Genomic DNA, 25,108 nt, shown 5'->3' on the forward strand with positions numbered 1-25,108 from the left:
GAATCATGAATGAAAGAAGTCTGGGATCAATGGTAGGATAATAAATTAAGCCGTGGTATTTGAGAGTGAAGACACGATTTCTGATGCCGGCGGTTCAATTTGAAATTCAAATTCAAACTATTCAAATTTAAAATATTAACAAAGAAGCAGGGAGAAGGAAGTTTTGCATTGTTACCCACTCCTTCATACTCAAGGTTCCCAATCACAATACTGAAGTTGACAGGAGCCATGTCAGAAGCCGCATGTAAGGAGCTTAGAGCTGGTATTATAACTAGAGCCGGTTACTGCAGCTAAAGCTGATGGAAACTTTTTGAGTCTGGAACCAAGAGTTAAGGAAGGGTTGGGTGTGGAAATAGACACTCACTTGGTTGACAGCACACGAGAGAGTCTATACAACAGCTCTACAGGGAAGAAGAGGAATGTCATTTACAAAGGGAAAGAAGAGGAATGTCATTCACAAAAACTTGTCCGTTTGGATGTAGGGAGATGGAGGACACGATGCATCTCTTTCAAGATTGCAGACATGCCAAACATTAGTGGAGAGAGTTCATCACCAGATTTATGGGACAAATTTTAGATTGGTTACATATGTTGGGACATTTACAGGCAAATCTTTTGTTCAAAATGTACATTGGGACAACCTCTTTGCTTACATATGTTGGGACATCTAGAAAGATCGGTGTAGATATATTTTTCAAGAGGGAGATATTTGGGTAACCTAACTACTTTTTTCAAAGTAGTAGCTAATATGAATTTGAAACAAGTATTACCTTCACATACTCATTTAAGGCAGGTTAATCATTAGCTTCGCAAGAATTCTTGCGCTATTCGACTAGAAACAAATGGTTCAACTCTTTCCAATTGGAATAATGCTCATGGAGATGTTCTGAAAGATACTACTAGAGATTGGATTTTGAGTTTTAATTGCAAATTAGGTAAACTGTCGTCTACTATTTTTGAAACTTGTGATATTCTCAAAGCAAAGGTCTTAAAATTTGTTGGAAGAAATGTTTTGAGATTGTGGAGGCTTTTTGTGGGTGTGCAAATGTCATTTCTATAATCACAAGCGATAACTGTAATTATTATTCTTTTCAACATATTATTAATTCAACCAAAAAATTAACTTTTGAATAGGGATCGAGATGTCCAATTTCATTGTTTGTTTAGAGATGATAATAGGATGGCTGATTACCTAGCTAAGTTAGCTTTTAGTCTTACTAATTATTTTAATTTATATGACTAACATCCCATAACTTGATTGAGGTGGCTTCTGGTTTTTGCTTTTTAGTTTATATGTAGCTATATATTCTTTTGTACACATTTTTTATTGAATGAAATATCTAGTTTTCACCTAAAAAAATAATAATATTGATATTAATTTTTCACTACTAATAAATGCTAAATTATAATAAAATAGAAAAATAAATTCAAACTACTAGTAGAGCATATTATATTTGTAATAAAAAATAAAATTTTTTAATAAAATATTAAATTTTAATCACTTAAATATCGATCCAAGTCCTTCTCTTACTCTCCCCTTACTCTTTTTTAATCATTAGGTTTAATTTTCAACGCTAGTTAATATTGTTGTACTGCTGTCTCTTGTTCTTGTTGTATATGGAATATTGCTTAAAATTAATTTTAATATTAAATAAATATGTTAAAGACATCTGAAAGTACTGTGAGACCACTGTTACTATTAACAATCTCACATGATAAGAGTTTGGATTAGTTTAGATGAGAGATATTAATACCTTCAAGTTTTTCACCCGGTAATGAAATTAAAAAAGAAATTCATCTTAATGTCAAACATTGTATGTTTATTTATGTATTGATTTATTTCAATTTAATGTCAAAGAATGTATGGCAAGATCGGCTACTGACCCCATATATATATATATATATATATATTTGGCCAAATGTTATATAAAAAGATAAAAGAAAGTCTCACATCTAAATATTAAAAAATAAATAATAAACATATAAATTTAAGAAGTATTAATTAAATAACTTAAGTTATTTTGATAAAATATACTATCTTTAAGCATATTTAATATAAAAATTCTAACATATTAAACTAGTTAATTCATTAATGTACCATCAAATAAAAATTAATGAACATTCACATTTATATCTTAAGTACTTTTTTATTGCGGGTGTTTTCGAGTCAAATGAAATGAATGATTTGATTTTAAAATATTACTACATCTATTAAAAAATGTAAGGTATTTTTAACTAAATCACACTCTCAATAAAATACTTACCTACTTTTTAACTAATCTCATTTTTTTATATTTACTCCTATTAAATACTTTACAATAAATATAAAGTTATTCATCAATAGAGACACTTTTGAAAAAAAGTCAATGATTACACCTCAAAAAACTAAAAATACTTTATATTTTTTAACATCCAACTCTTTAAAAAATATCTTATATTTTTTAACGAAGGGAGTAATTGATTAAGTCCTAGAGTAATTAATATTATTAAGAGAGTATGAAATTATACACTATACAATGTTATCCAAGTAAAATATCCAGCATAGTTATTACAAAAAATATCTAATTTTGATATTCTCTTTTGACACGTGGCTTTAACACATAAGTAATGTAACAAAAATTATTAATTATTATTTAAAAATGAAAATGTTAATAGACATGTATAATTTCATAAATAAATTAATATTATTTTCATTTAAAAGGAACGGTGCGACTGCTTAGTTTAAGCTCTCAATTTGTAAGAACCGAATCCATCGAATCCCTAAAATGGAGTATTTGGGAAAAAAATGAATGAATCGATAAGGATAAGAGATAGAAGAGATTCTTAAAACAGCTCAATAATATTGAAATGTTGCGAGGTGATTTGGACTCCTTTTCGACTTATTTTCTTCATGGTTTCTAACACAATTTCAACTAAAGAGTGACATGTCATGTATATAATTGATAAGCTTATAACTTTCAGCACTGTACGATTACCGTATGAATAAATTTTTTTTTATTCATTAATTTTTACTTATTATCATGTAGATCGACTTATTCCTTTCTTCTCTCCCCTAAAGTTTAAACAATTTTGAGGTGATACACATTTTTCGGACCCTATATTTCATATAATTGCCTGCGATCTAATGTTATGCGTATCTTTCTCCCTTAATACTTCTAGATCTGAAATTTCTAGTTAGTGATATATGTTTTATGTTGATGCAAGACACATTTTTTTCAAATTGTTGTATCGTTTAATTCCTTTCATTTGTGCAGAGAAAATCTGTAGGTTGGATATTGTCTCCTGTATAATAAATATCATAATCATAATTATTTTTAGCAAATTAATAATTTAGAAGTTAGCTAGACACCTCATATCATTTGTAAGGGAGCAATTTTAATTTTTAATACCTAGCCACTAATTAATTAATCATCACTTTGGTATCTCAAAACTTTAAACATCATAGCCAAAAACATTATATAGCACAATTTTCTTTATTATTTTATGTTTTTTTTGGTTAACTTGTGAATTAATGAAATGAACAGGAAAGGGAAATAGAACGGTGGGGAAGAGTAAAAGAAAGAGATTCAATGAAGAAGAGCTGAAAGGTATAAGAGGATATGAGAAAGGATTGAATTATGTGGAAGTTGGATGTGGCTTCACCAACAAGAAATATGGAGACTTTGGTGGCAAACTTAGAATCGAAGCCAATGGTCAATTCTTGATCACTTGTCAATGTCATCAAGGCTGCGAAAAAGGCAATAATTCCCCCACCCCACCCTTTTTCTCATTTTCCCTCTCTAAAAATCAGAGAAATTTTTTAGATGAGTTAAATTTCAAAAACTTATCAAAGTTCATATAATACTTATAAGGATATTTATAACTTTATTTGCTTAGATAGGAAATGTTTAGATATAACTTTTTTTCATTTAAAAGGTACTAACAGGTCATTTGAACATAAATGTTGTTTGGGGTATTTACTATGTTGATTTGAAAGTACATTTGAGATCCAATTGAAAATCCATTAACTCTGAAAAGCCAATAACTTTTGCAATGTAGCCAGATTAGGAGCTAATTTCAATCTGATTCTTTTATTCAAATAACTTTCAATTTTTCAAAATGGCTTTTAAAAAATATATTCAAATGCAAATAAACTTTTCATAAATGAACTTATAAAAATTGACTTTTACTTGAGAAATGGACTTTTGGTAAATTAAAAACTAATCACATATACAGATACATGGACTCATTATAAAGTCCACTCTCTTCGTGAGGCTCCCAACATGGGACAACTCATGTCAATGTTCTTCTCCTGATCTCTCAATGAAAATATTCATGTTATAGGCACAAGTCTAAAAGAAAAACATATTCTAAAAGATTGACATGCTTATAAACATCCTTTTTCTGGTGAAATTTTGATAATACATATTACATCGGACTCATAAACCTCTCCTATTATATATGTGAGGTTCCCGAATGTGCATGAAGTATATATCAGCTTTTCATGCATGAATGAACAGAAAACATTGTGGGAAATGCATGCTTGCATGTTTCATCGTTTAATTGTCTGTGTACTGAAGAATAATCCAAAAAGTTGGTGTGAATATTGCAGTGGATGTGACTCCAAAGGAATTTGAGAAGCATGGTGGGATGAAGGAAGTGAAGGGGAGGAAGTGGACAAGCAGCATATGGGTTCAAGTGGAAGACACAGGAGAGAGGCTGGCTCTGGGAAAGTCGAAAGTAATGAAATACTACAATCACAAGGCCAATGCGGCTAACTGGATCAAGCATGCGAGTCGCAACAACAAGTTCCATAATGATCTCTTCATTCGCTGTTCCAACTGCCACAAACAACGCAGGTTTCGTCGTCGCACCATGAAGCAGATTAAGGACTACCATGATGCCGTGAACAACACTACTTGGGAATGCTCTCTTTGGCCCTATGATAAGTAAGTTTAATTTATCTCTCTCATCTCCATGATCATGTAATAGGTTTTATAGAGAGAAATGTTGGGATGCCGAAGTGTGAGTTCACTTGCTTGGTACTGAAAAAAAAAAAAAAAAATCCACGTTAGATGGAGTTGAGTTGGATAAGAGATATATTAGTAGAAAAGACCCATAAATTCAACTTGAAAATTGAAACCATTGGGTAGCCAGCTGTGTTCTTCTCCCCTTAAGGATGCTCCCCCGGCCAAAGGGAGAGAGCCAGAGAGAGAAGATAAGAAACAAGCTGGTTGTATGGCATTAACAAGCTATTCAGGTTCCGCATCTCATCTGACATGTATATCTCTCAACTTCCACAATCACGTAAGCTTGTTAGAATAAACAGTAAAGCTCAATTAGAAGCATCCCTTGCACTTGTTATGTTACATGAATATAATACGTAGTTAGTGGTTATTTGTTAGCTGAATAACAATTTACTATTAGCTAATTATATATTGTGCGATATCTAGCTACCATTACTAATGTTTATAGTGATTTAAACATATCAGCATACATATGACTGATGAAATTAGGAATATAATCTGATAGCTTCAGATTGGAACGTCAAGCTTCGGTAATATATACCGAGAACTTAATAGATGTGCAAATTGGTGGCTCGCTAACAGTGCTCACAGAAGGACAAATTCTGTATTTATATAAACCACCTTTGTATTGTTATAAGGTTGATTGAACTTGACAAACAGAGTATCATTCATTCATTCTCTGTTTGCGTCCTTTATTTGTATGGTTTTTGTCATCCCTTTTATTCAACAGCGACAATATACTGGGGGTAACAGAGACTATCAGTTTTGTAATACGTGTGCTATTTTAAACATGGGACCACCAGAAAAATTACATGACAAGGAGGTAAAAATGTGTCTACCTTATTAGGTTATTACATCATTTTATGTTTCGATGCGTGATGTCTGTCACACAGTTTTGACTTCACACTCATAGCTATATCAATAACAAGACTCTAAAAGACCAAATCGATACTTCGTATGCATTTATGCTTGCTGATAGATATAAGAATTTCTCGTGTTTTAGAATAACCTGTGAGGATGAGGAAGAGCGAGACAATCGAAAGATGTACCGAGGTTGTCCGCTTGTCAAGCAGTGCCCCGGCTGCAAGTATTGTAACTGTACTGGCTGTCTCAAGTGCCGATTTTTGAACTGCAATTGCAGAGAGTGCACTGACTTATGAACGAAGGAAAGCCTTAGGCTCTTGATCATGCAAAATCTGATTTTCCTATAGAAGCAGAAGAGCTGAAGTACTGAACTATCTGATTTATTATTATTACTTTTTTGTATCTTTGTTTTTTTCATGTTGTCCCCTTTCGTGAATTGCTGAACTTTCTCAAGAATCTTTCTGTAGATATACAAAAACCTCTTCCGTGGAACTGATATTGAAAGATTATGCTTTGGTGTAATGTTTGCTGCTTAGTAGTGCTCAGGGGATTCACTTAAAATATATTTGTAATGCATATATTCATTATATAATTTATTACAATTTTATAATATATATACATATTTCTTGCTTATTTGCTTATCAATTCAACTTTTCTTCTTTACTATATAAGCTATAGGCATATAGAAAACACAGCTTGGAAATATAGTTTAAATTTTTAACCACTTCTAAACTAGTCCCTAATTTTACCTCGATTTCAGATCATACCAAGCACGATTCACCATTTTAGCATGTACTTGTTTTATAATTTATGATTTTATACATACAAACTTATTACCATTTGCTTACCAGCTTTTCTTTCTTATTGCCTGTATAAAGCTTAGATATACAAAACATGGTTTAGAAACTTGGTTTAAGTCTAAAAATATATATAAAAGTTCCCCCACAAAATGGCTGGTTCAAATGATGAATAGTAGAGACGGGTATTTGAAAGGAAAAAAAAAATCTCGATCTCCAAGTAATTTTGGACCTAACTAAGCACTTATTCATCAGTTTTCTGGTCAAATCAGCTGGTCCTATCCAATTTTTTAAAACCATAGAATTAAAGAAAGACGTAAGATGCATGCACACATGAACATAGAATTTTGAGCAATACAGTGTTGGGGTGTATATTAATGTCTATCTGATTTGAGCTCAAGAATTTGATAAATGATACAATGGTTTGGTCCAGTACCACTCCAGTGTACTGAACCATCCCTCCTGTCACAATAAACTGCTAGTAAAAAGCCTTCAACAGACTCAAAATTCTCTTACAGTTACATAATTGATCTATGCTATGGCTATATGATACAGCTAACAAGTCAACGAGACCCAAGACTGCCCTCAGGCATAAAATCATCTCTGGTCAAAACCTTTGCAAAAACTTATATCTCCCATAACAAACCAATAACCTACTTGGTGAATCTTATATAGGCCTGGCACAAGAAAATCATCTGGCATGCTCGCATGCAGAAACTAAAATCACTGAAGGATATGGTGTGGCCCACTTAAGTTAGCGATTCCTTCCCCTGCCTCTTCGGGAGCTAGCAATAGTAGCTACCAAAGAGTTGCAATCATTAATTAAAGCATGGGACCCCATAAGCTTCAAGCCAAGGCTTTTCATCAAATATGACAACCTATTTTCATCCCCTCCAGTAATTATCTGAAGGTGGTATGCCTGTTCACGAGATACAATAGTATAAAGTTGCACTGGCAGCTTTGTGGTATTCAGATAGTAACTTGGTAACTCATCCTTGTAATTCTCTCCAGCATTCCCAAAAGTGATTTGCATAAGCCCCTTTGACTGAGGGTTTTCTGATGAAGGATCAAATAATACAGAAAACTTCCCAAACTCCAGATCAGGCTTCTTGAATAGATCTACCAATATATCATTGTGCGGTCCAATATTCTTCGACATGTATTTTCTAGAATTATTCTGTCGAAAATGAGTTGCTTGGTAAATGCGAGATGCTTCTCTCAAGCCACTCAAGAAAGCACCATGCATTGTGGCTGGATATTGCCTACTTGTGGCCTCACCAGCAAAGAACAGCCGGTTTCCAACACTTTCAGCGAGTATATCATAATCATTGCCAGATGAGTGCACGCTGACATGAGAGTATGAACCATAAGAAAAAGGATCGCTGCCCCATCTTGTACAAATTGTCTGTATCGGATCAGGCACAATGACACCTTTAGGACTATATATACCTGCAGAAACAGATAAAACACGTGAATTGATAAGGAAGACTGAGTAAAAACTCTAAAATCCAAAAAATTCAATAAATAAAGAGGTGGTACAAAGGGGCATCTAATCTTTTGTTGCTGAGCCATAAAGCATTATAATTTATGATACCTCTGAGGATGGTCAAAACACGATGGAGCAAAATGGATGGATTTGTAAATTCAAAGGCTTGTGCAGCTTCGCCAGCCACCAGTGCAATGAGTGCTGCACCTCCAGAAACAGTATGGTAACTGTAAAATAAGAAGAATTCTCCCCGTTGATGACTATGCTCATTGAGATGCCCAAATGTGTCTAGATCTTCCCCCCAAAACACATAAGGAAAAACCATTGCAACTTTGTTCAGAAGCCCAAACCCCAGCCTCTCTATAGCTGCCAGCTTTCTTGCTGGTAATTCAGGTTCAAAAATGATGGTCTTCTTTTTTAGAACTCCAAGAGGCACAGTGCATAACACCATATCTGCTTGAAAGGTTTGGCCCCCCGCAATAACCTCAACACTGTCATTTCCATATTTAATACCATTGACAATCTTTCCATAAAAAATAGGAACTCCTTCACATAGAGCTTTTACCAGTCTCCAATTACCACCGGCAAGAAAGCAGTGATCACCACCCATCTCATAAGGATCATCCTGATCCCAATAGGCAGCTGACAGATTTGACAGACATCCAGCATTTGCATACTCTAAATTTGCCAGATGCCAATCCAATAGTTGCCTCTCCTCAGTACTTCGGGCCACAGCATACAGCATTTTGAGTGTCTCCAGGACTGATCCTAGAGAGACATCGTTAGCAAATCCACCCATAATTTGCCTCAATTCCATAACTTTGTCTAGCAATTTATTGAAAATGAATTCAACACTTGAATCCATTGCCCTGTCAACTGGTGCTCCATCTGGCTTGTACAAAGGGCAATTGTCTCTGACCTTATGAAGTGGTATAGAAAGCTGCCGAGCCAAAACTCCAAGAGGATTTGCGTGAATGCCAGTAATAACACTCCCACCAAGATCCATGGCAGCAACTTTGTCCTCAAGTCCCACCTTTTGAGTATATACTCTTCCACCAGGCCGGTTCCTACCTTCTAGTACTACTACCTTGTAACCAAATGACATGAGCTGCCTTGCTGCTGCTAACCCAGCAAGACCAGCACCTACAATAATTACAGACCCTTCGGATGCCTCAGGAATCTGAGAAATGATTGACTGTGAAACTCCAAAATTTATGTACCCATTATACAAAAGAAAATTATAAGCAGAGTTTATCAAATGTTCACACTCACTGCTAACAGTTTCTCTTATCTGCCCTTTGGCTAACCACGTCCTTACATTACTTCTCCATCTAGCTAATATATGATTCCTTATAACGATATAATCATTCTGCTCCTTTCCACCCAATTGTCTCACAACCCCAGCTTTAATCTCGTCCTCAAGAAGCGCATCGATTGGAAACCCAAGAGAAAAAGCAATCATGGCCTCAGTTTCAGTCTCCTTCTCTATATCTTCTTTAGTCCTACTCTTCTTTTTCAAACCACCGCCTAACTCTTTTTCAAACAATTCATCCATCAGATTCTCATCATAGTTCCGCAAATTAGATTTCCTTCTTAAAGCCCGCTTTGAAATGGATCCCTGAGAAGATGGAGTTTCCATAATTCCAATCTAGGTTTCCAAAAAAGAAATGAAAAGAACCACAGTTCCTGCCCTAGTGACGTGCTTAACTTCACAACCCTTTAAAATTCTACCAATCCATCCTAAACTAGATGTCAGCAAAAGAAAATCCACCAAAAGTCGAAGTTGTATTCTCAGTCCACCAAACGAACAAAACCAACTTTTAACTCATCACTGCGTAATTAAATGCGCATATCTTTTTCAGCATTTTTCTGCAGAAACCGATCACAGTATCCTAAATTCCTCCCCGCAAGAACAGATCAAACAAACATTCAATGGGCACAGTTGAACCACTGAGAAATCATACGAAGACAGTTGAAAAGAGAAAGAAAACCAGGAATGCGACAACGAGAAGAGGGCTTACAGTCATTGGATGCGAACGTTCTCTAACCCGACCGGCGAACTCTATTTTATTATTTATTTATTTATTTATTTTATTTCCGGGTTAGAAGCAAGCAAGAGGCGAACTCGTGAAGGGTAAAGAGGTCAACAAAACCAAGGTTCAAGAATCAAGAGGGAAAGATTATATGCCGTTCTGTTGACTGTTGAGCGCGTGAAACTCAAAACCGAAAAACGAAGAAATGGGCCTGAGCCTGGATCCAGTCAATGTTATTTCCATTTTCTAAGTCCATCAAGCCCAAGAGGCCTTTCAAAGGTTGAGCTTTCAGCCTGCTGCTTTATTGTAACCAAAAAACAGACCAAGAATATTAAAAATTGGGTAAGTAAACATCTTTAAATTTTAGATCCAATAATATCATCTTTAAATTGGCTTTTGAAAATGATATATTTTGGCCCTGTCATTAATAAAGTTAACTTTAATCATTAATTACTTAAAAATGATAAAAAAAAGATTTGAAAAATTACATAAAAGCAACAAAAAAAATTGGATTATTTTTTGTAATTTTTTTGGATCCTTTATTTTATTCTTTTTGTTCTTTTCTATAATTTTTGAAGTTATTTTTTATTATTTTATGATTAACTGACAGTTAAAATTAAATTTAATTAATGGCTAGGCCAGATTGCATCGTTTTTCAAAATTAAAAAAATAATTTACATAACAAATAAGTTTGAAATCTATAGTGCTATTGGACCTAAAGTTTAAGAGATGGTTTACTTATTTACCCTTAAAAAAAGAGAATGACGTTAAATAGTTCCATGTGAGGAAATTCATTTAAGTAAAGTTCCTTGAATTAGATAAAATATATCATGTAAGTTTCGAGGGGCTTTAATGAAATTGAAATTTAAAATATATTCACATAAATATTCTTATTTAAAAAAATCATCTAGAGTAAAGTTTACATATCAAAAATGATGACAAACCTAAGATTAGACCTTAACTTGAGGTTTCCCAAATAAAAAAAAGCTTTTCAACGACGGGTCCATTTGAAAATCTTACTTTTCACATTCAGAGAGCAATATTTTATTTTTAGGATGTTAAAAATTATATTATTTGGGTAAAATATTTTGTAAAAAATTACATTCTAAAAGCACAACTAAACAGCGGCTGGAAGTAGATCTGAAAAATGTAACTATTTAAAACTTTTGAAAAGTGGGATGTTATTTGACTATACTACTTCAAATTTAATCTCTTATTCTTTTATTTAAAAAATAGTTAATTCATTAAAATTATAATTATCATTTTAATAATAATATTAGGTATCAAGTTTTTAGCATTATAAATTGAATAATTAATTATGTTAATTTTTAGCATTAATGTATAATAAAAATTACAAATTTTTATCATATTTTTTAAAATTACAAATTAAAAAGGTATAGATGACTAGATATCAAGTTTTTAGTATTATAGATTGAATTTTATGTTATTTAAAATCTTAATCACATTTTTTAAATACTTAAAAAATATATTTAAATATAAATTTCATTACAACAATTGACTTTTGTTAGACAAACTTTCACCAAATGAACTTTTAGCAAATAAAAAATGCATGATATGAATAGTTCAGGAGAAATTTTTTTAAAAATATTTGATAAAATACGCACAAAAAATGAATGCACCAAAATTTGATAAATGTAGAAAATGGAGAGACACATGTGAAGGTTATGTTGTGCAAAAGTCTTATAGTCTTGTACAACTTGATCAAACCTAAACAAATCAAATCTAGTCGAGTCTTATAAAAAAATTGACCCAAAGGACTAAAAATCCAATAAGATTAGACTTTATTTTTGGATTGGACTGAACAAAAGATTGAACTTTCAGACCACTTGATTTGGTCCGATTTCATATAATTATTTTAATATAGTAATAGCTGCTTTAATATAATTATAATTATAGTGTGATAAAATAAATTGATTTATAATAATTAGCTGTCAATGCTTTGTAATAAATTTTATATGATTATAAGTATAAGTATTTTTGTTATTTTAATTGAATTTATCAAGTTGAAATGAATTATTTCCTCTTATAGAGCAAAAGAGAAAAAAATGTAAAATAGAGTACTAGACTATCAAGATTAGTCTTCAACTTTTATGAATCAAGTTTGATCTTATTCAACTTTAAATTAAACTTAAACTAAACCAAATTATGAGTTATCTAATCTTTTTTATAGAAGAGATCAGAGTTTAGATCAAGCCAAAGTCATGTATTGTCCGAACGTGAAGGGGAGGGGGAAAAGAAAAGATGGGGGTGGAGGGGTGGCGGGGCGGCTCAAGTAGGCTTGAATGGTCATTATTTCAAACTCAAAGTGAAAGCAATTTGAATATGTGATAGATATCCTAAAAAGTCAAACTAAAATGTATATCTCCTCGCATTTTATATTCCTGATTTTACAAACCAAACAAGACCAAAACGAGGCATGAAAGTACCGAGAAATTAACTAAGGAAAGGAAAACCACAAATTAAAACAAAATTATTATATCTCATTAATGTTGATGAACCTACATGTAAATTATCTCTTCTTTCAAGGATAAATAGTTAATTAGCCTCTTTTTTTATATATGTTTTCCTTCAACTTTTGAAAACAGTGCAATTTAATCTTTATCGTTAATAAATATTAACTTTGACTATTAATTAACTATAAAATTACAAAAAATAAGCCAAAACAAAAAATTTCTTTGTCCTTGTGGGTAATTTTTGTGGTAATTTTCTGTATATTTTGGATTTTTTTTGTAATTTTTGATGTTATTTTATGTAATTTTTTTATCAACTAATCGTTAAAATTAATATTTATTAAGGGTATAAGTTAGATTGCACTATTTTTAAAATTAAAAAAAAATATTGTATAAAAAAAGAGCCTAAGATTGCAAACTTACATTTCTAAATTTAAAATTTATGGACTCATTTATTGTTTAACTCGTTCTTTTGATACACTAACAAAGAACGCAACCTCTTACTTTTACCCACCTCTCACCTCACCTTAATCTTCTGAGCTAGTTTTAGATGGCTTTGTAATTATCTTTTTTATGGGATATTATAGATGATTTTTCTTGTTAAAAGTGGATTAACTCATTTAATTTATCAATTACAATATCCTAAGAAAAGTTAAATTATTTACTTTGAGATTTATATTCAATTTATTATATCTTTTATTTTTTAATTTGCATAACCTGGAGTTAGCATATTAATCTATATAGTATATATAATTGGACCAATAGCTTTGATATATATTTGCGGTTGTTTGGTTTCACGTTTTGGTGGAGGCAGCTAAACCTTTTCATCTGGGCTAACTAAAACTCCAAATTTATTAGGGATTTAACAGTTATTTGACTATTTTTCTTTGTCCAAAAATAATTAATTACTTGACTCAGTAAAACTCAATTAACTTAGCTTGACACGTATTTTAAATAATGTTCTAATTGATTATTTTTTGACAGAATCGGTAAATGTCCCAATTTTCTTTTTTGGTAGAAGTAAATATCCCAACTTAATTGAGCTATTATGTAGATATTGACCATTGTCAGATATATTTTTTTAAAATATTGAAAGCTGTTCAAACGTAACAGAAATAACATTTTAACATCTCAGACGTGCGGAGTTAATTAGTGGACGAAATTGCACAAAATGATCGGGAAACAAAATTATTGGGCACAAACTGAAATTTATTGGATTTGCAAATTAACTGTAAAGTGTAACCCTCCTTAAGTTTAAGTTTAAATTTGGAATACTACCGGTGATTTATTATTATTTTTTGATCAGCCCCATACAAACGCAGGATCCGTGCTGACCAACAACAAAAGAGCTTTCACATGTATAATTCATGTTATAAACCAAACCTAATAAATTACCTAACATTTGTTATATTTTATGTTATAATCATTTTCATATTTAGTTGAGCTTTATATGATAAAATTATCCTCTTTGCAAATAATATGACCTTCTTTTAAATATATTTTTTGGACAAAAACCTTCTTTTAAATACTTAAAGATGAAAGAGAGCTGTATTTGACCATCTTTCAAAAAAAAAATAACAAGATTAAGCATATTTGTATTTACAAAATTAAATGATATTGATAATTTTTTCCTAATATGGTTTATTAGTAATATACAATTATATATCACTGATATACTATTGTAAGTCAGAAACATAAAAAAAACATAATTATTTATCCAAAATAGATTAAACACGGTTAGTAAAAAAATCTTGGACATCTTGGACATCTTCGCTTACCATAAAAAATTAAATACTTAAACTAATAAATCTCATTTTTTATCATAAGAAATGATGAGATTAAGCATTTTCATATTTATAAGATTAAATAGTGTTGATAATTTTTCACTAATATGGTTTATTTGTATATTATTGATAAAATATTGTGGATCAAAAACTCAAAAAAAAAAAAATCATTTGCTCAAAACAGATCAAATATGGGCTGTAAAAAATTCTAGACATCTTAAATTATCACAGAAAATCAAATACCTCTCTATAATGAAAGTTTTAGGCTTATATTCATTTTCACACAAGGAAGCCTAGTAATGAGACTCACTTACAGAGGCACAAAATTGAACTAGTCATGTTGGGGATATCTCTTGCAAAAGAGTGTGACAATGAGAAAGCAACATATAAATATCACCTTGGTTCCTCCGCCCACCAAGAAAGGGAAAGAATTATTGTGAAAAGGAGAGAAATATGATGAATGTGTGTACAAGAATTTGATTTAGTTAATTCAGAGTTAAAATCATTTACTTAGTTATGAGAAATATATTCATGAATCAATTTATGTAAAGCATTTTAATAATGTATTTGTTCTGTGAATAAAAAAAAAACCTCTAATTAATTTAGTGAATGAGTTATATTTTAAAATATTCAAAAACCTCATTCATAATTTATGAAAATTGTATTTTCCATGACCATTGAGCCAATTTACTCCAACAATAATATATACTGTCATTTAATTTATTTTTGTATAATATATTGATATATTAATTCATTTTTATTTAATAACTAATTGAAGTTGTTTACATGATCATATATCATTTCTAAATCATGCATATTTAAAAAGTAATATAGTTTTCTAATCATATATAAATTAATGCTCTTCATATATATTTACAAGATTCAATATATATATATATATATCAGATAATAAGATGCATCCGGTAAATGGGATTAGAGAACATAAAATTGACTTTTTTTACCATTAATTACAAGTTAAACATCACATATTAACAGCACTCACACATGGTTGCTAATTTAAAAGACGCAACCAGTAATTAAGGAAGTTATATACACCTTCTGTACATGCATGCATGAACATTATCAATTAACCAACTGACCGGCCATCCCATATTTAAAAATTCAAATCAATGACCAACCCTACACAAACACACTCGTACTGGAACAACAATATTTAATTAACTGGACTATTAACGAAGACGAATTCAATTTCTTCAGTAGCTACTAGCTAGGCTTCATTTTCTGTACTGAGATGAAGGTAAAGAGCATCTTGCAAGCATAACATGATGTATCCCATTGTTGGTCTGTTGATCCTTCGCTCCAAGCACATGTTAGCCAATTCCCACACCACCTTCAAAGATTCATGATTCGCCTTCCCAATTAGACTCGGCTCTATTATCTCTTGCAGCGACGACTCGTCGTTTTCGACTTTGCTTAATGCCCAGCTTGCCAAATTTTTTTCTTCGTCTGGCAGAGAACAATTCAGAGCAGGCCTCCCACATAGAACTTCCAGAAGCACCATTCCAAATGAAAACACATCTGATTTCTCTGTTAAATGCTGCGTTCTGAAGTACTCAGGATCTAAGTAGCCAAAGCTTCCCTTCACAATAGTGCTCACGTGGGACTTATCAGAAGATGGGCCGTTCCGTGAGATCCCAAAGTCTGAAACTTTGGCAACAAAGTTCTCATCCAACAGAATATTCGCTGACTTCACGTCTCTGTGGATTATGCTTTGAGAAGCTCCAGTGTGAAGATAATGAAGCCCTCTTGCAGCTCCTATGCAAATCTCAAGCCTTTGCTTCCATGTCAGTGGAACGACGACGTTTTCCCCGTGGAGATGGCTGTTGAGAGACCCACCTGCCATGTAGGCATAAACCAGAGCCATTTGCTTATCCTCGTAGCAGTATCCGAGAAGAGAGACGAGATTTTGGTGACGAAGTTTCGATAAGAATTTGATCTCGTTCTGGAACTCGGCAATGCCTTGATTGGATTGAGGGTTTGCTCTCTTGATCGCAACCTTCGTACCATCTTTGAGATGTCCCATGAACACTTTCCCAAAACCACCATTTCCGATATGATATCTCTCATCGAAATTGTTGGTTGCTTCTTGAATCTCCTGGAAAGTGAATATTCTGAGTCTTACATTTCCGTTATTGGATTTGGAACTACCAGCTCTTAGGCATCGACAATAATAAAAAGCACCTACGAACAAAGAAGCAGCAGCCATGCAACTGCTCAAGAGGATTATTGCTACTTTTGGGATTTTCAAAGCTGACTTTTTTGGAGTTATATTATTATCATGAGAGGACAGCTCATCCAAGCTTCTCATGGCGTTTCTCATCTTCATAATCTCTAGCCCGTTCAACGTAGCTTTAAGGCTCTGATGATCAAAGCCGCTAGCTTCGGCAGTGACACTCAATAATGTATCTGAATCTTCAGAAGTGATATTGGTGACACAGTCGATGACGTATGGAACGCCAACATCATGAGTAAATGCTGATAGATTTAGATTTTTCATGACAAGATCAGAATTTACGTACACGTTGAAAAACAAGCTGTTTCTGGACTTGCTAATCATATCGCAGAAATGAATTCTCAGAATGTATTTGAACTTTGGATTGACAGGGAAGACCCAAGTCAAATTGGACGCGCTTGACATGTTTTTTTGAAAGGCTTTTGCGGAGTGTGGGTTCACAGAAAGATTAAGAGCTGAAGGATTGTGCTTGAGGTACTTATCGTCCTCTTCCCAAACTCTGAAAAGAGTGTCATTTTGACAAGGGACAAAAGAGGGACCTCCCATGTTCAAGCGGTACATGGTTTCAAGAGAAACATCTTTGAACATTGGGAAAGATAAGGTATGATTAAAAGAGAATACCTCGTCTGGGACAGAAAGAACCTCAATGGCATTCACAAATGCAATATCGGAATCGCTAGAAGGAACAAAAGTGAGGATTAAAAGGTTAGTATTCACATATATCGCATACTCCCTGAACGATGAGTAAGATTTATTATCAGAAGTGTTGAATCTAAAGCTATCAAGAAGAACGTGGGTTTCAGTGACGACACTGAATGAGACAGAAGCTAACCGTTCAGAAAGAGGATGAAAGTAGAGTCGGATGAAATGCCAGCCCTTGTGGTTGACGTCAAAGTTGTAAGAAGCTGAGGCTGTGAAAGTTCTTGCAGATTGGTAAATCGGAGAGACAGAGATAGAAGAATTAGATAGAGAATCAGAATGTTCATAATCAGATCTAACAGAGGGATGTTGAGAATCAGGAAGAAAAGTTCGACCATGATGAGTAATGTTTTGAGAAGAACCGCAAGCAATCAAGTAGTTATCAAGAGATGGCATGTGTGTGGATGTAGAGGTGGATGAATGGATTATGTACAGAAGAAGAATGAGAGAGTAATAAATCTGGAGGTTCATCATATTCAATCTATGTATGCGTCAATATGCTCGAACGATTTCTCTAATTTATAGTAGTGATGATTATCTCTTTGGAAAAAAGTCTTCATTTTAGTCTACGGTAAGAGTCTTAAGAGAGTTATCATAATTTTTTTTTTTTAAAAAAGCGTCTTAAGAGAGTTAAATGTGACCGAGGAAAAAGGCAAGATATATCAGAATTTCTGAGCCCTCTACAAATAATTAAGGATGGTAATTCGATGCGTGGCACTTGATTAATTACATGAAAGTACCTAATCCAGGTGAAAAGTCCTACCAAACGTTTGTGTGTGCGGACCTACTCCATTTCTAGATTCTCAAATCCAATATTTCCAAAACGACCAGAGGAGGGGCTTGAATGTGCCAAGAAGCTGAGCAGGAATTGGCCTTTTGAATACTGGTGTATATATTAATAAGATATTATCCTTGGTTAAAAAAAAGGTAGTTTGATTAAAAATAAGGTTGTATTAATTATAATTGTTTAAATATTATCCTTTCCTTTTTATTGCATTCTCTCTTTCTATTTAGCAGTATTTCATATATAAAGTTATATTAAATGAATAATATTTTAGAAAATTTATATTTGTGTTTTAAAAGAATAAGATTTCAAATAAGAGTATTTAATAAATTTTATTTTTTTGACTAGCGTTTAATCAATTTTATTGATATGTTAATTTTTATTTAAAAAGTGTCTTATAAACTATGACATAATAAGTACATCTAATCAAATTAATAATAAGATATGCTTTTCCAATGTTTTCATGTGCTTTGTGGCCGACCTTTTAATTAAGTCTCTTGATCATTCCCGTAAGCATAGGGATCACAATAATTAATTGCTCAGAATATTTTAAGTCTCCCTGAGAGATTGAGATTGTGCTTTTACCAATTCAAATAGGTGAAATGAATGAAATAAATTATTCGATAAAATGTATAAAAAATAAAAATAAGGGAAAAATAAAGACAAGGAAAGCCGACCAGTCACTACTTTCTACTATTTAAATTGATTCTTTAATAAATTATAATGGTAGCTATTCTTAAAATATCATAATATTATCCCAAATTATTAATCATTTTTTAGCTAGTGTTGAATTTGTTCTTACAATAATGCCCTATCAACTAATTAAACCATGAATTTATAGTTTTAACTTTTAATTCATCACAAATTTTTATAACTATCCCTAACCTAATTATTTATGTCTATTTTTATAAATTTAAGTTCTCTGTTCATCACCTCCCTATTCATAAAGATTACCTGTAATTTGATTAAATAGAGAAGTAGATATAATTAAAAAAATAAAAATATATGTATAAATATAAATGCATATAATCAAAAAAAAGTGGAAACAAGCTCTTTAGTTGGCTACATCCCAACCTTAATTGAGTATTTTAGAAACATAAAATAAAATTAATAAATAATATCATTCTCCAATCATGATAGATGATCACAAAAAAAATTAAGAAATAAAAAAGAAATAATTATAATATAAAAAATTCCTCAATAATGTTGTTTTCAGCTTTCAAGATGTTTTTATGAGTTCTTTAAATATCTTGAAAAAAATACTTAAAAAGATACATATATAAGTGATTGGATCCATTTGAACAGCCTTTGAAACTCTTATTTATAATATTTTGTACACAATATTTCCTAATCTTTCTAATAATCTAAAATATCATTATACACCCTCCACATCAAATTATAAGATAATTTTAAGGGAAGCTTAAGCATATCAAAATATAAGACACTTTGATAAAAATAAGATTTTATTAATTATACTTTTTTATTATTATCCTTTTCATATATTCTCTCTCTTCGATATCCTTCTATCAATAGAGTATTAAATGAAGGGTATTTTTAAAAGTTTATATTTTTATTTTGAAAAAGTAAGGTTATAAAGTATATTTAATAAGTTTATTGATATGTGAGATTTTATTTAAAAGTATCTTATAATTTAAGACGAAGGGAGTATTATTTTTCTTTGGACTTTATTTGATTTGAAATCTCATTTTAGTTTTTACTGTCTTCACGATATATTCTTCTCGCCCCCTCATCACATGCGTCCGCGCCTCTTATTAATCCATTATCAATATCAATTCTCCTCTATCGTGGTACGACTCTCTCTCTCTCTCTCTCACTCAGGAGTGAATAAGTTTTAAAAGGTAATGATCAATTTACCCCTCTTAAGTTAAAGGAGATTTTATGCACACATGTCACATGATCCATGATTCATGACTATTGATCATTTTCGATGGTTGCTGCATATTCATAATCAATGATCAAGGTAGGGTAATTCTCACTTCCTCGTATCTATGATTGCTGCTATTTCAATCATCTAAGTAAATTAGGTGTTCATGACTATAGGATTTTGTTCAGAAAAAAAAAGAAGAGCATTGCCATTTTGATCAATGACTGCTAAATCGAGTAACTAACTTGTGCTGAATATGTCCCCTGTTAATGATTTCAATTGGGTTATTATTGTTTGAGGGTAGAATAATGAGGTTTCGCATGTCTGTTTCTCTCCTCGTGGGTATGCATGTTGTGGGTGTTCATTGGTTCAAGGCAATCTAACCTATATGATTTTGGTTAATTTTCGCATAGCTATGCAAGTCTATTTCACATAGTTAATAGGTATGGAAGGATTGTGGTGCAAGATGTATGTGTTAAAAAATCTTTGTTATGAAAGAACACTATGTGTTGTCAATAATTTATGTTTGTATTGTCATTATGTTATGGTAATTGTCAATACACTATGTGTAGTGTAAATTAACTTATAAGATGGAAAATTCTTTTGGAAAACATATATTATGTTTTTTTTTCATATAGGAGGATATTTTCTAAATGATGCCCAAGAATCTAGTGTGAGAATTATTTGTTGAAAAATATTTATTGTAAAATAACACTACGTGTTGTCAATAATTTATGCATTTGTTGTCATTATCTATGGATAATTGTTAATACACAGTGTGTGGTGCAGGTTGACCTGTAAGATAGAAAGTCTTTTAGAAAAAATCTATTATGTTTTTTCATATAAGGGGACATTTTCTAGATGATGCCTACCAAGAAAATATGCAAAATGTGGGAGGTATAAGAACAAGAACAATAAAAGAAGGGACAACATAGAAGAGTTTAAAAGAATGATACCATTAATTATAGGAAAGATTTGTTTTAAGGTGAAGGGAAAACTTGAAATGGTATCTACACCAATACTTGAAATAAATTATATGAAATGAAAGGAATTTGTTTACAGGTAAAGGGCAAACTTTTTCCAATGGTGGGGACTTTAGGCAAGCATTATACAAGCACAACATTTTACACAAGTTTTCATATAAGTTTATGAAGAATAATATAGACAAGATCATTATGAATTGCAAGGTTAAGGGATGTTCATCAAATATTGTAGCATATGCAATAGCCACACATGATTGTCCAAGTCCAAGAGCATTGATAATGACAAATTTGTTGACCCAAACTTTCTTGGAGGCTCAATAACTAGAAGACCTCCCAAGGGATAAAAGAAGGGAATCTCAAATTCAAAAAAAAAAAGATTTATTATTATAGAAGATACTATGAGACTGGCCATACTTCCAAAACTTGCAAGAACCATTTAATATTCCATGCTAGTGAATGTTAGAGACAAGTGTATTTTTTTTTTAATGCACATGGAACTTTTTTTTCGGTGCATGTCCATTCATTCATATTTTTTGCTATGAAACATTGTTATTGCCAATTTATATGTTGTCAATACGAGCTAACTTGTTGTCAATATCAACATCAATTAACTTGTGCACTTTGGAAAGAAATTCATATACTAAGAACTTTATCATTTATTAATGGCCAATGTCTCACTTATCAATATTCATTTCCTTATAGTTAACGGCCTTTGGCAAGTTGTCAATAGATTCTCATAACTTGTTCTTTAAAGGGAATTTTTGAACTTGATATATTTGTTCTTGTCAATGACCAATGTCTCACTTGTCAATAGCAATTTCTCTGCAGTCAATATTCATTGGCAAGATGTCAATGGAGTATTATAACTTATTCATTTTAAAGAAAACTATTACATCTAATATATTCGCACTTATCAATGGTCATTTCCTTATAGTCAATGGCTAATGAAAAGTTGTCAATGAGTATTATAACTTGTAAAATTTTACAACCTAATAAATTGATACACATAACTTGTTAATAACCATTGGCCACTTATCAATCACTCTTGGCCACATGTTAACATGTGATTAATAAAACAAACTATTAGCCACATTTATAAATTTGAAATCAACATTCATAATAGTATTTACTAAGTTAACTATACACAAGTACATAATCATCAATCAAGTTCTATTCTACAATCAATTCATGAATTAATTAGCCCTTCAATTTCCTCTTCTTGCTTTCTCGAGATCTTGCTAACAAGGACATGGCTTTGCACTCCTTCACATAATTTTGATGATCCAGTAGCCACCACAAGTATTCTATCTTCTTTTTATGGAGGTCATCTTGCATCACAAATCAGCCTTATAAGGTACAACAACAATATCAATTACTATGATAAATCACTATCTTATGCGATTGTTCTTATTGTGATAACCTATACTTATTAATTCCATCATGCACCGCACACAGTGTATTGACAAATACACATAGCATAATGACAACACTAGCATACACTATTGATAACTCGCAGTGTTATTTTATAACAAATATTTTTCAACAAATCAATCTTACACCAAATGCTTAGACATCATCTATAAAATGTCCCCCTATATGAGAAAACGAAAACCATAACATAATGTATGTTTTTCAGAAGAATTTTCCATCTTATAGGTTAACCTACACAACATAGTGTATTGATAACTATCTATAGCACAATAATAACACAAGCATACATTATTGAGAACACGTAGTGTAATTTCATATCACATATTTTTCAACAGATCAATGTTGCACTAGATTTTTCTATACGTATTAGCTATGCAAAACGAATGAACACTCATGAAGTCATTATTCCACCCTCAAACAATAATGAAATCATTAATGTACAAGAGTCATTCATTAATGCAAAAGAGTTATCTACCAGTTCATCAATCACTGTACTTTTTCTCTCAATGAAGTCTTGCAATAGCAGATGGCAGATGCCTAAGTCGCTCAAATGAAGACAAAGGTAGTAGTCTTGGATATGAGGAAGTGAAAATTACCTTACTCTGATCAACAATAATGGATATTTAGTAATTGTGGTTATATAACAATCTTTAGCATAGTATTGAAAACCGGACCGGACCGGCCGGGTCAACCCGGAAACCGGTGAACCGGTCCCCTGTCCGGTCTGGGTTTGCACTTAACCCGGTGAAGGAGTGAACCGGTGTAACCCGGTCAACCCGGGTTCAACCCGGTATAACCCGGATAACCTGGTGGGTTGACTGGGTTAACCGGGTTAATATTTTTTCAGACTTTTACCCCAAAACGACGTCGTTTTTGATTTTTTTTTTTCATTTTTAATTTTTCACAGCTCTGAGTTCGGAAAAAAATAACAAAAAAAAGTAAAATTAAAGTCAAAAAATAAAAAATTAGAGATAGAGTATGCTAAGTCCAAAAATATAGTATTTTATTATTGTTAGACTTTTGAGTGGTTGGATTTGGTTGAATGTTTTTATAATTAATGTCTTTTTATTTAAATTGTATTATTTTAATCATGACCGGTTTGCCACCGGTTCAACCCCCGGTTCAACCCTGATTGAACCACTAACCCGTGACCCAGTGCCATGACCGGTTTAATGACCGGTCCGGTTTTACGTACCTTGATCTTTAGTATCGTTGATTATGAATTATGTGAGACATTTGCATAGGAAAAAATTTATTTTAATTCCAAGGGGCAAATTAATAATTGCATCTTTAAGCTTATTTACCCTTAAGTCTCTAGAGACTTGGTTTGATAATTTCATGAGACTTTAGGGTATTTTAAATGTTTCTATAAGACCTCATAGTAATTTTTCCTTAATTATAAACAAGCCCCTTTAGTATATAAAACTAATTATACAAGTTTTTCTCATCCCTCTCTCTCACACACACGCGCGCATGCGCGCGCGTGCGCACACACATTTTAATATTTTTAAAATATTCTATTTAAGTTCTAAAATGTGTTATTATATTAATTAAAATCTGTAAAAAAATTAAGATTATTAATTTTCCCTCATAATGCCTTCTCTTTCCTCATATTTTAAAAATGTTATGGTCATATTTACATAAAAATTTTACAAAATATTAAAATTAATAAACTAAAAATAAATTATATTAGTTAATCATCTCTTATTATATTAATTTTTTGCCAAAAATTTTCAAATAAAATAAATTTTTATTTTTATATGTTTGAAATATTATTTTTGTCAACTTATATATTTAAAATTTAAAAAAATTATAAATATGCTTACATAAATTACTCTTAAACTTATATATTTTTTAAAAAATATTTAAATTTAAATTTCTGTTGTCAACTTTCATATTATAATTATTGTTTGAAAACTTAAATGCTCTTAAATAACATTTATGTTAAAGAATGGTATTTTATTTCGAAATATATAATTTAATAGTTAATTAATGGTTGGATAGATAAAAATGAGATCTTTAAAATAGAGGAGATGTATGTGCTATGTAAATTTTAATTTCAAAGGAGGTTTATATTATTTTAAAAAATTGAACGAATGTCTCTGTAATTAAGGTGAAATGGATGAAAGGTTGTTGTATTTTGCTCTATATATTTAAAACATCATCTTTTGATTCTTCTTCTATTCTCTAATTTCTTTTTTCAAATCTTCCCTGCACAATAAAATGAAAACAAAATATACTTAGCCTTATACATTAAATATACTTTTATCCATTCAAATTAAGTTAATTGAATTTTAATATATTAATAATATTAATAATAAGAGTTTGTTTTCATAATCTACATGTCTTAATTTAATTGGAAAGAAGCACTTTAAGTATATAAGGCCAATTATATAAGATTTTTTCATTAGAAAAAAGACTAACATGTGTAGATTTGGAAGAAAATCTAATTAAGGGAAAATATATAAAAAAATTGGTTAAATAGATATGAAATATTAATAATTAATAAATATAATCAAATATTCTAAAATCCATATCTATTTACCTATAAAATGTGTACTTATCATTGTCTTTCGATGATGTTTCCAAATGGGAGACCAGTGATAATGGTTATCCTTATTAATTTAACCG

General features: G+C 31.4%; 3 protein-coding genes across 3 annotated transcripts; 1 reads left to right on the forward strand and 2 right to left on the reverse strand.

Moving 5' to 3' along the window:
- Positions 1 to 228: 228 nt before the first annotated feature.
- LOC129313294 (protein ULTRAPETALA 2-like) lies at positions 229 to 6,166 on the forward strand. Its single transcript, XM_054956254.1, has 4 exons — positions 229 to 262; positions 3,525 to 3,692; positions 4,592 to 4,928; positions 5,920 to 6,166. The coding sequence occupies exons 1-4, from the start codon at positions 229 to 231 to the stop codon at positions 6,164 to 6,166; spliced, it is 786 nt and encodes a 261-aa protein (XP_054812229.1).
- An 871-nt stretch (positions 6,167 to 7,037) lies between these two features.
- LOC129312517 (lysine-specific histone demethylase 1 homolog 2) lies at positions 7,038 to 10,244 on the reverse strand. The gene is made up of 2 exons (XM_054955162.1): positions 8,262 to 10,244; positions 7,038 to 8,116 (listed from the first exon to the last, which is right to left on the reverse strand). Exons 1-2 carry the CDS (start codon positions 9,790 to 9,792, stop codon positions 7,422 to 7,424), a joined length of 2,226 nt encoding a protein of 741 aa, XP_054811137.1. The 5' UTR covers positions 9,793 to 10,244; the 3' UTR covers positions 7,038 to 7,421.
- Positions 10,245 to 15,669: 5,425 nt separating this feature from the next.
- On the reverse strand, positions 15,670 to 17,790 carry LOC129313295 (receptor-like protein kinase THESEUS 1). Its single transcript, XM_054956255.1, has one exon. It carries the CDS (start codon positions 17,788 to 17,790, stop codon positions 15,670 to 15,672), a length of 2,121 nt encoding a protein of 706 aa, XP_054812230.1.
- Between the last annotated feature and the right edge of the window lie 7,318 nt (positions 17,791 to 25,108).

Source organism: Prosopis cineraria, unplaced genomic scaffold (assembly GCF_029017545.1).
Source record: "Prosopis cineraria cultivar Desert tree isolate PC_DT_omini unplaced genomic scaffold, ASM2901754v1 PC6, whole genome shotgun sequence".
Taxonomy (NCBI): domain Eukaryota; kingdom Viridiplantae; phylum Streptophyta; class Magnoliopsida; order Fabales; family Fabaceae; genus Prosopis; species Prosopis cineraria.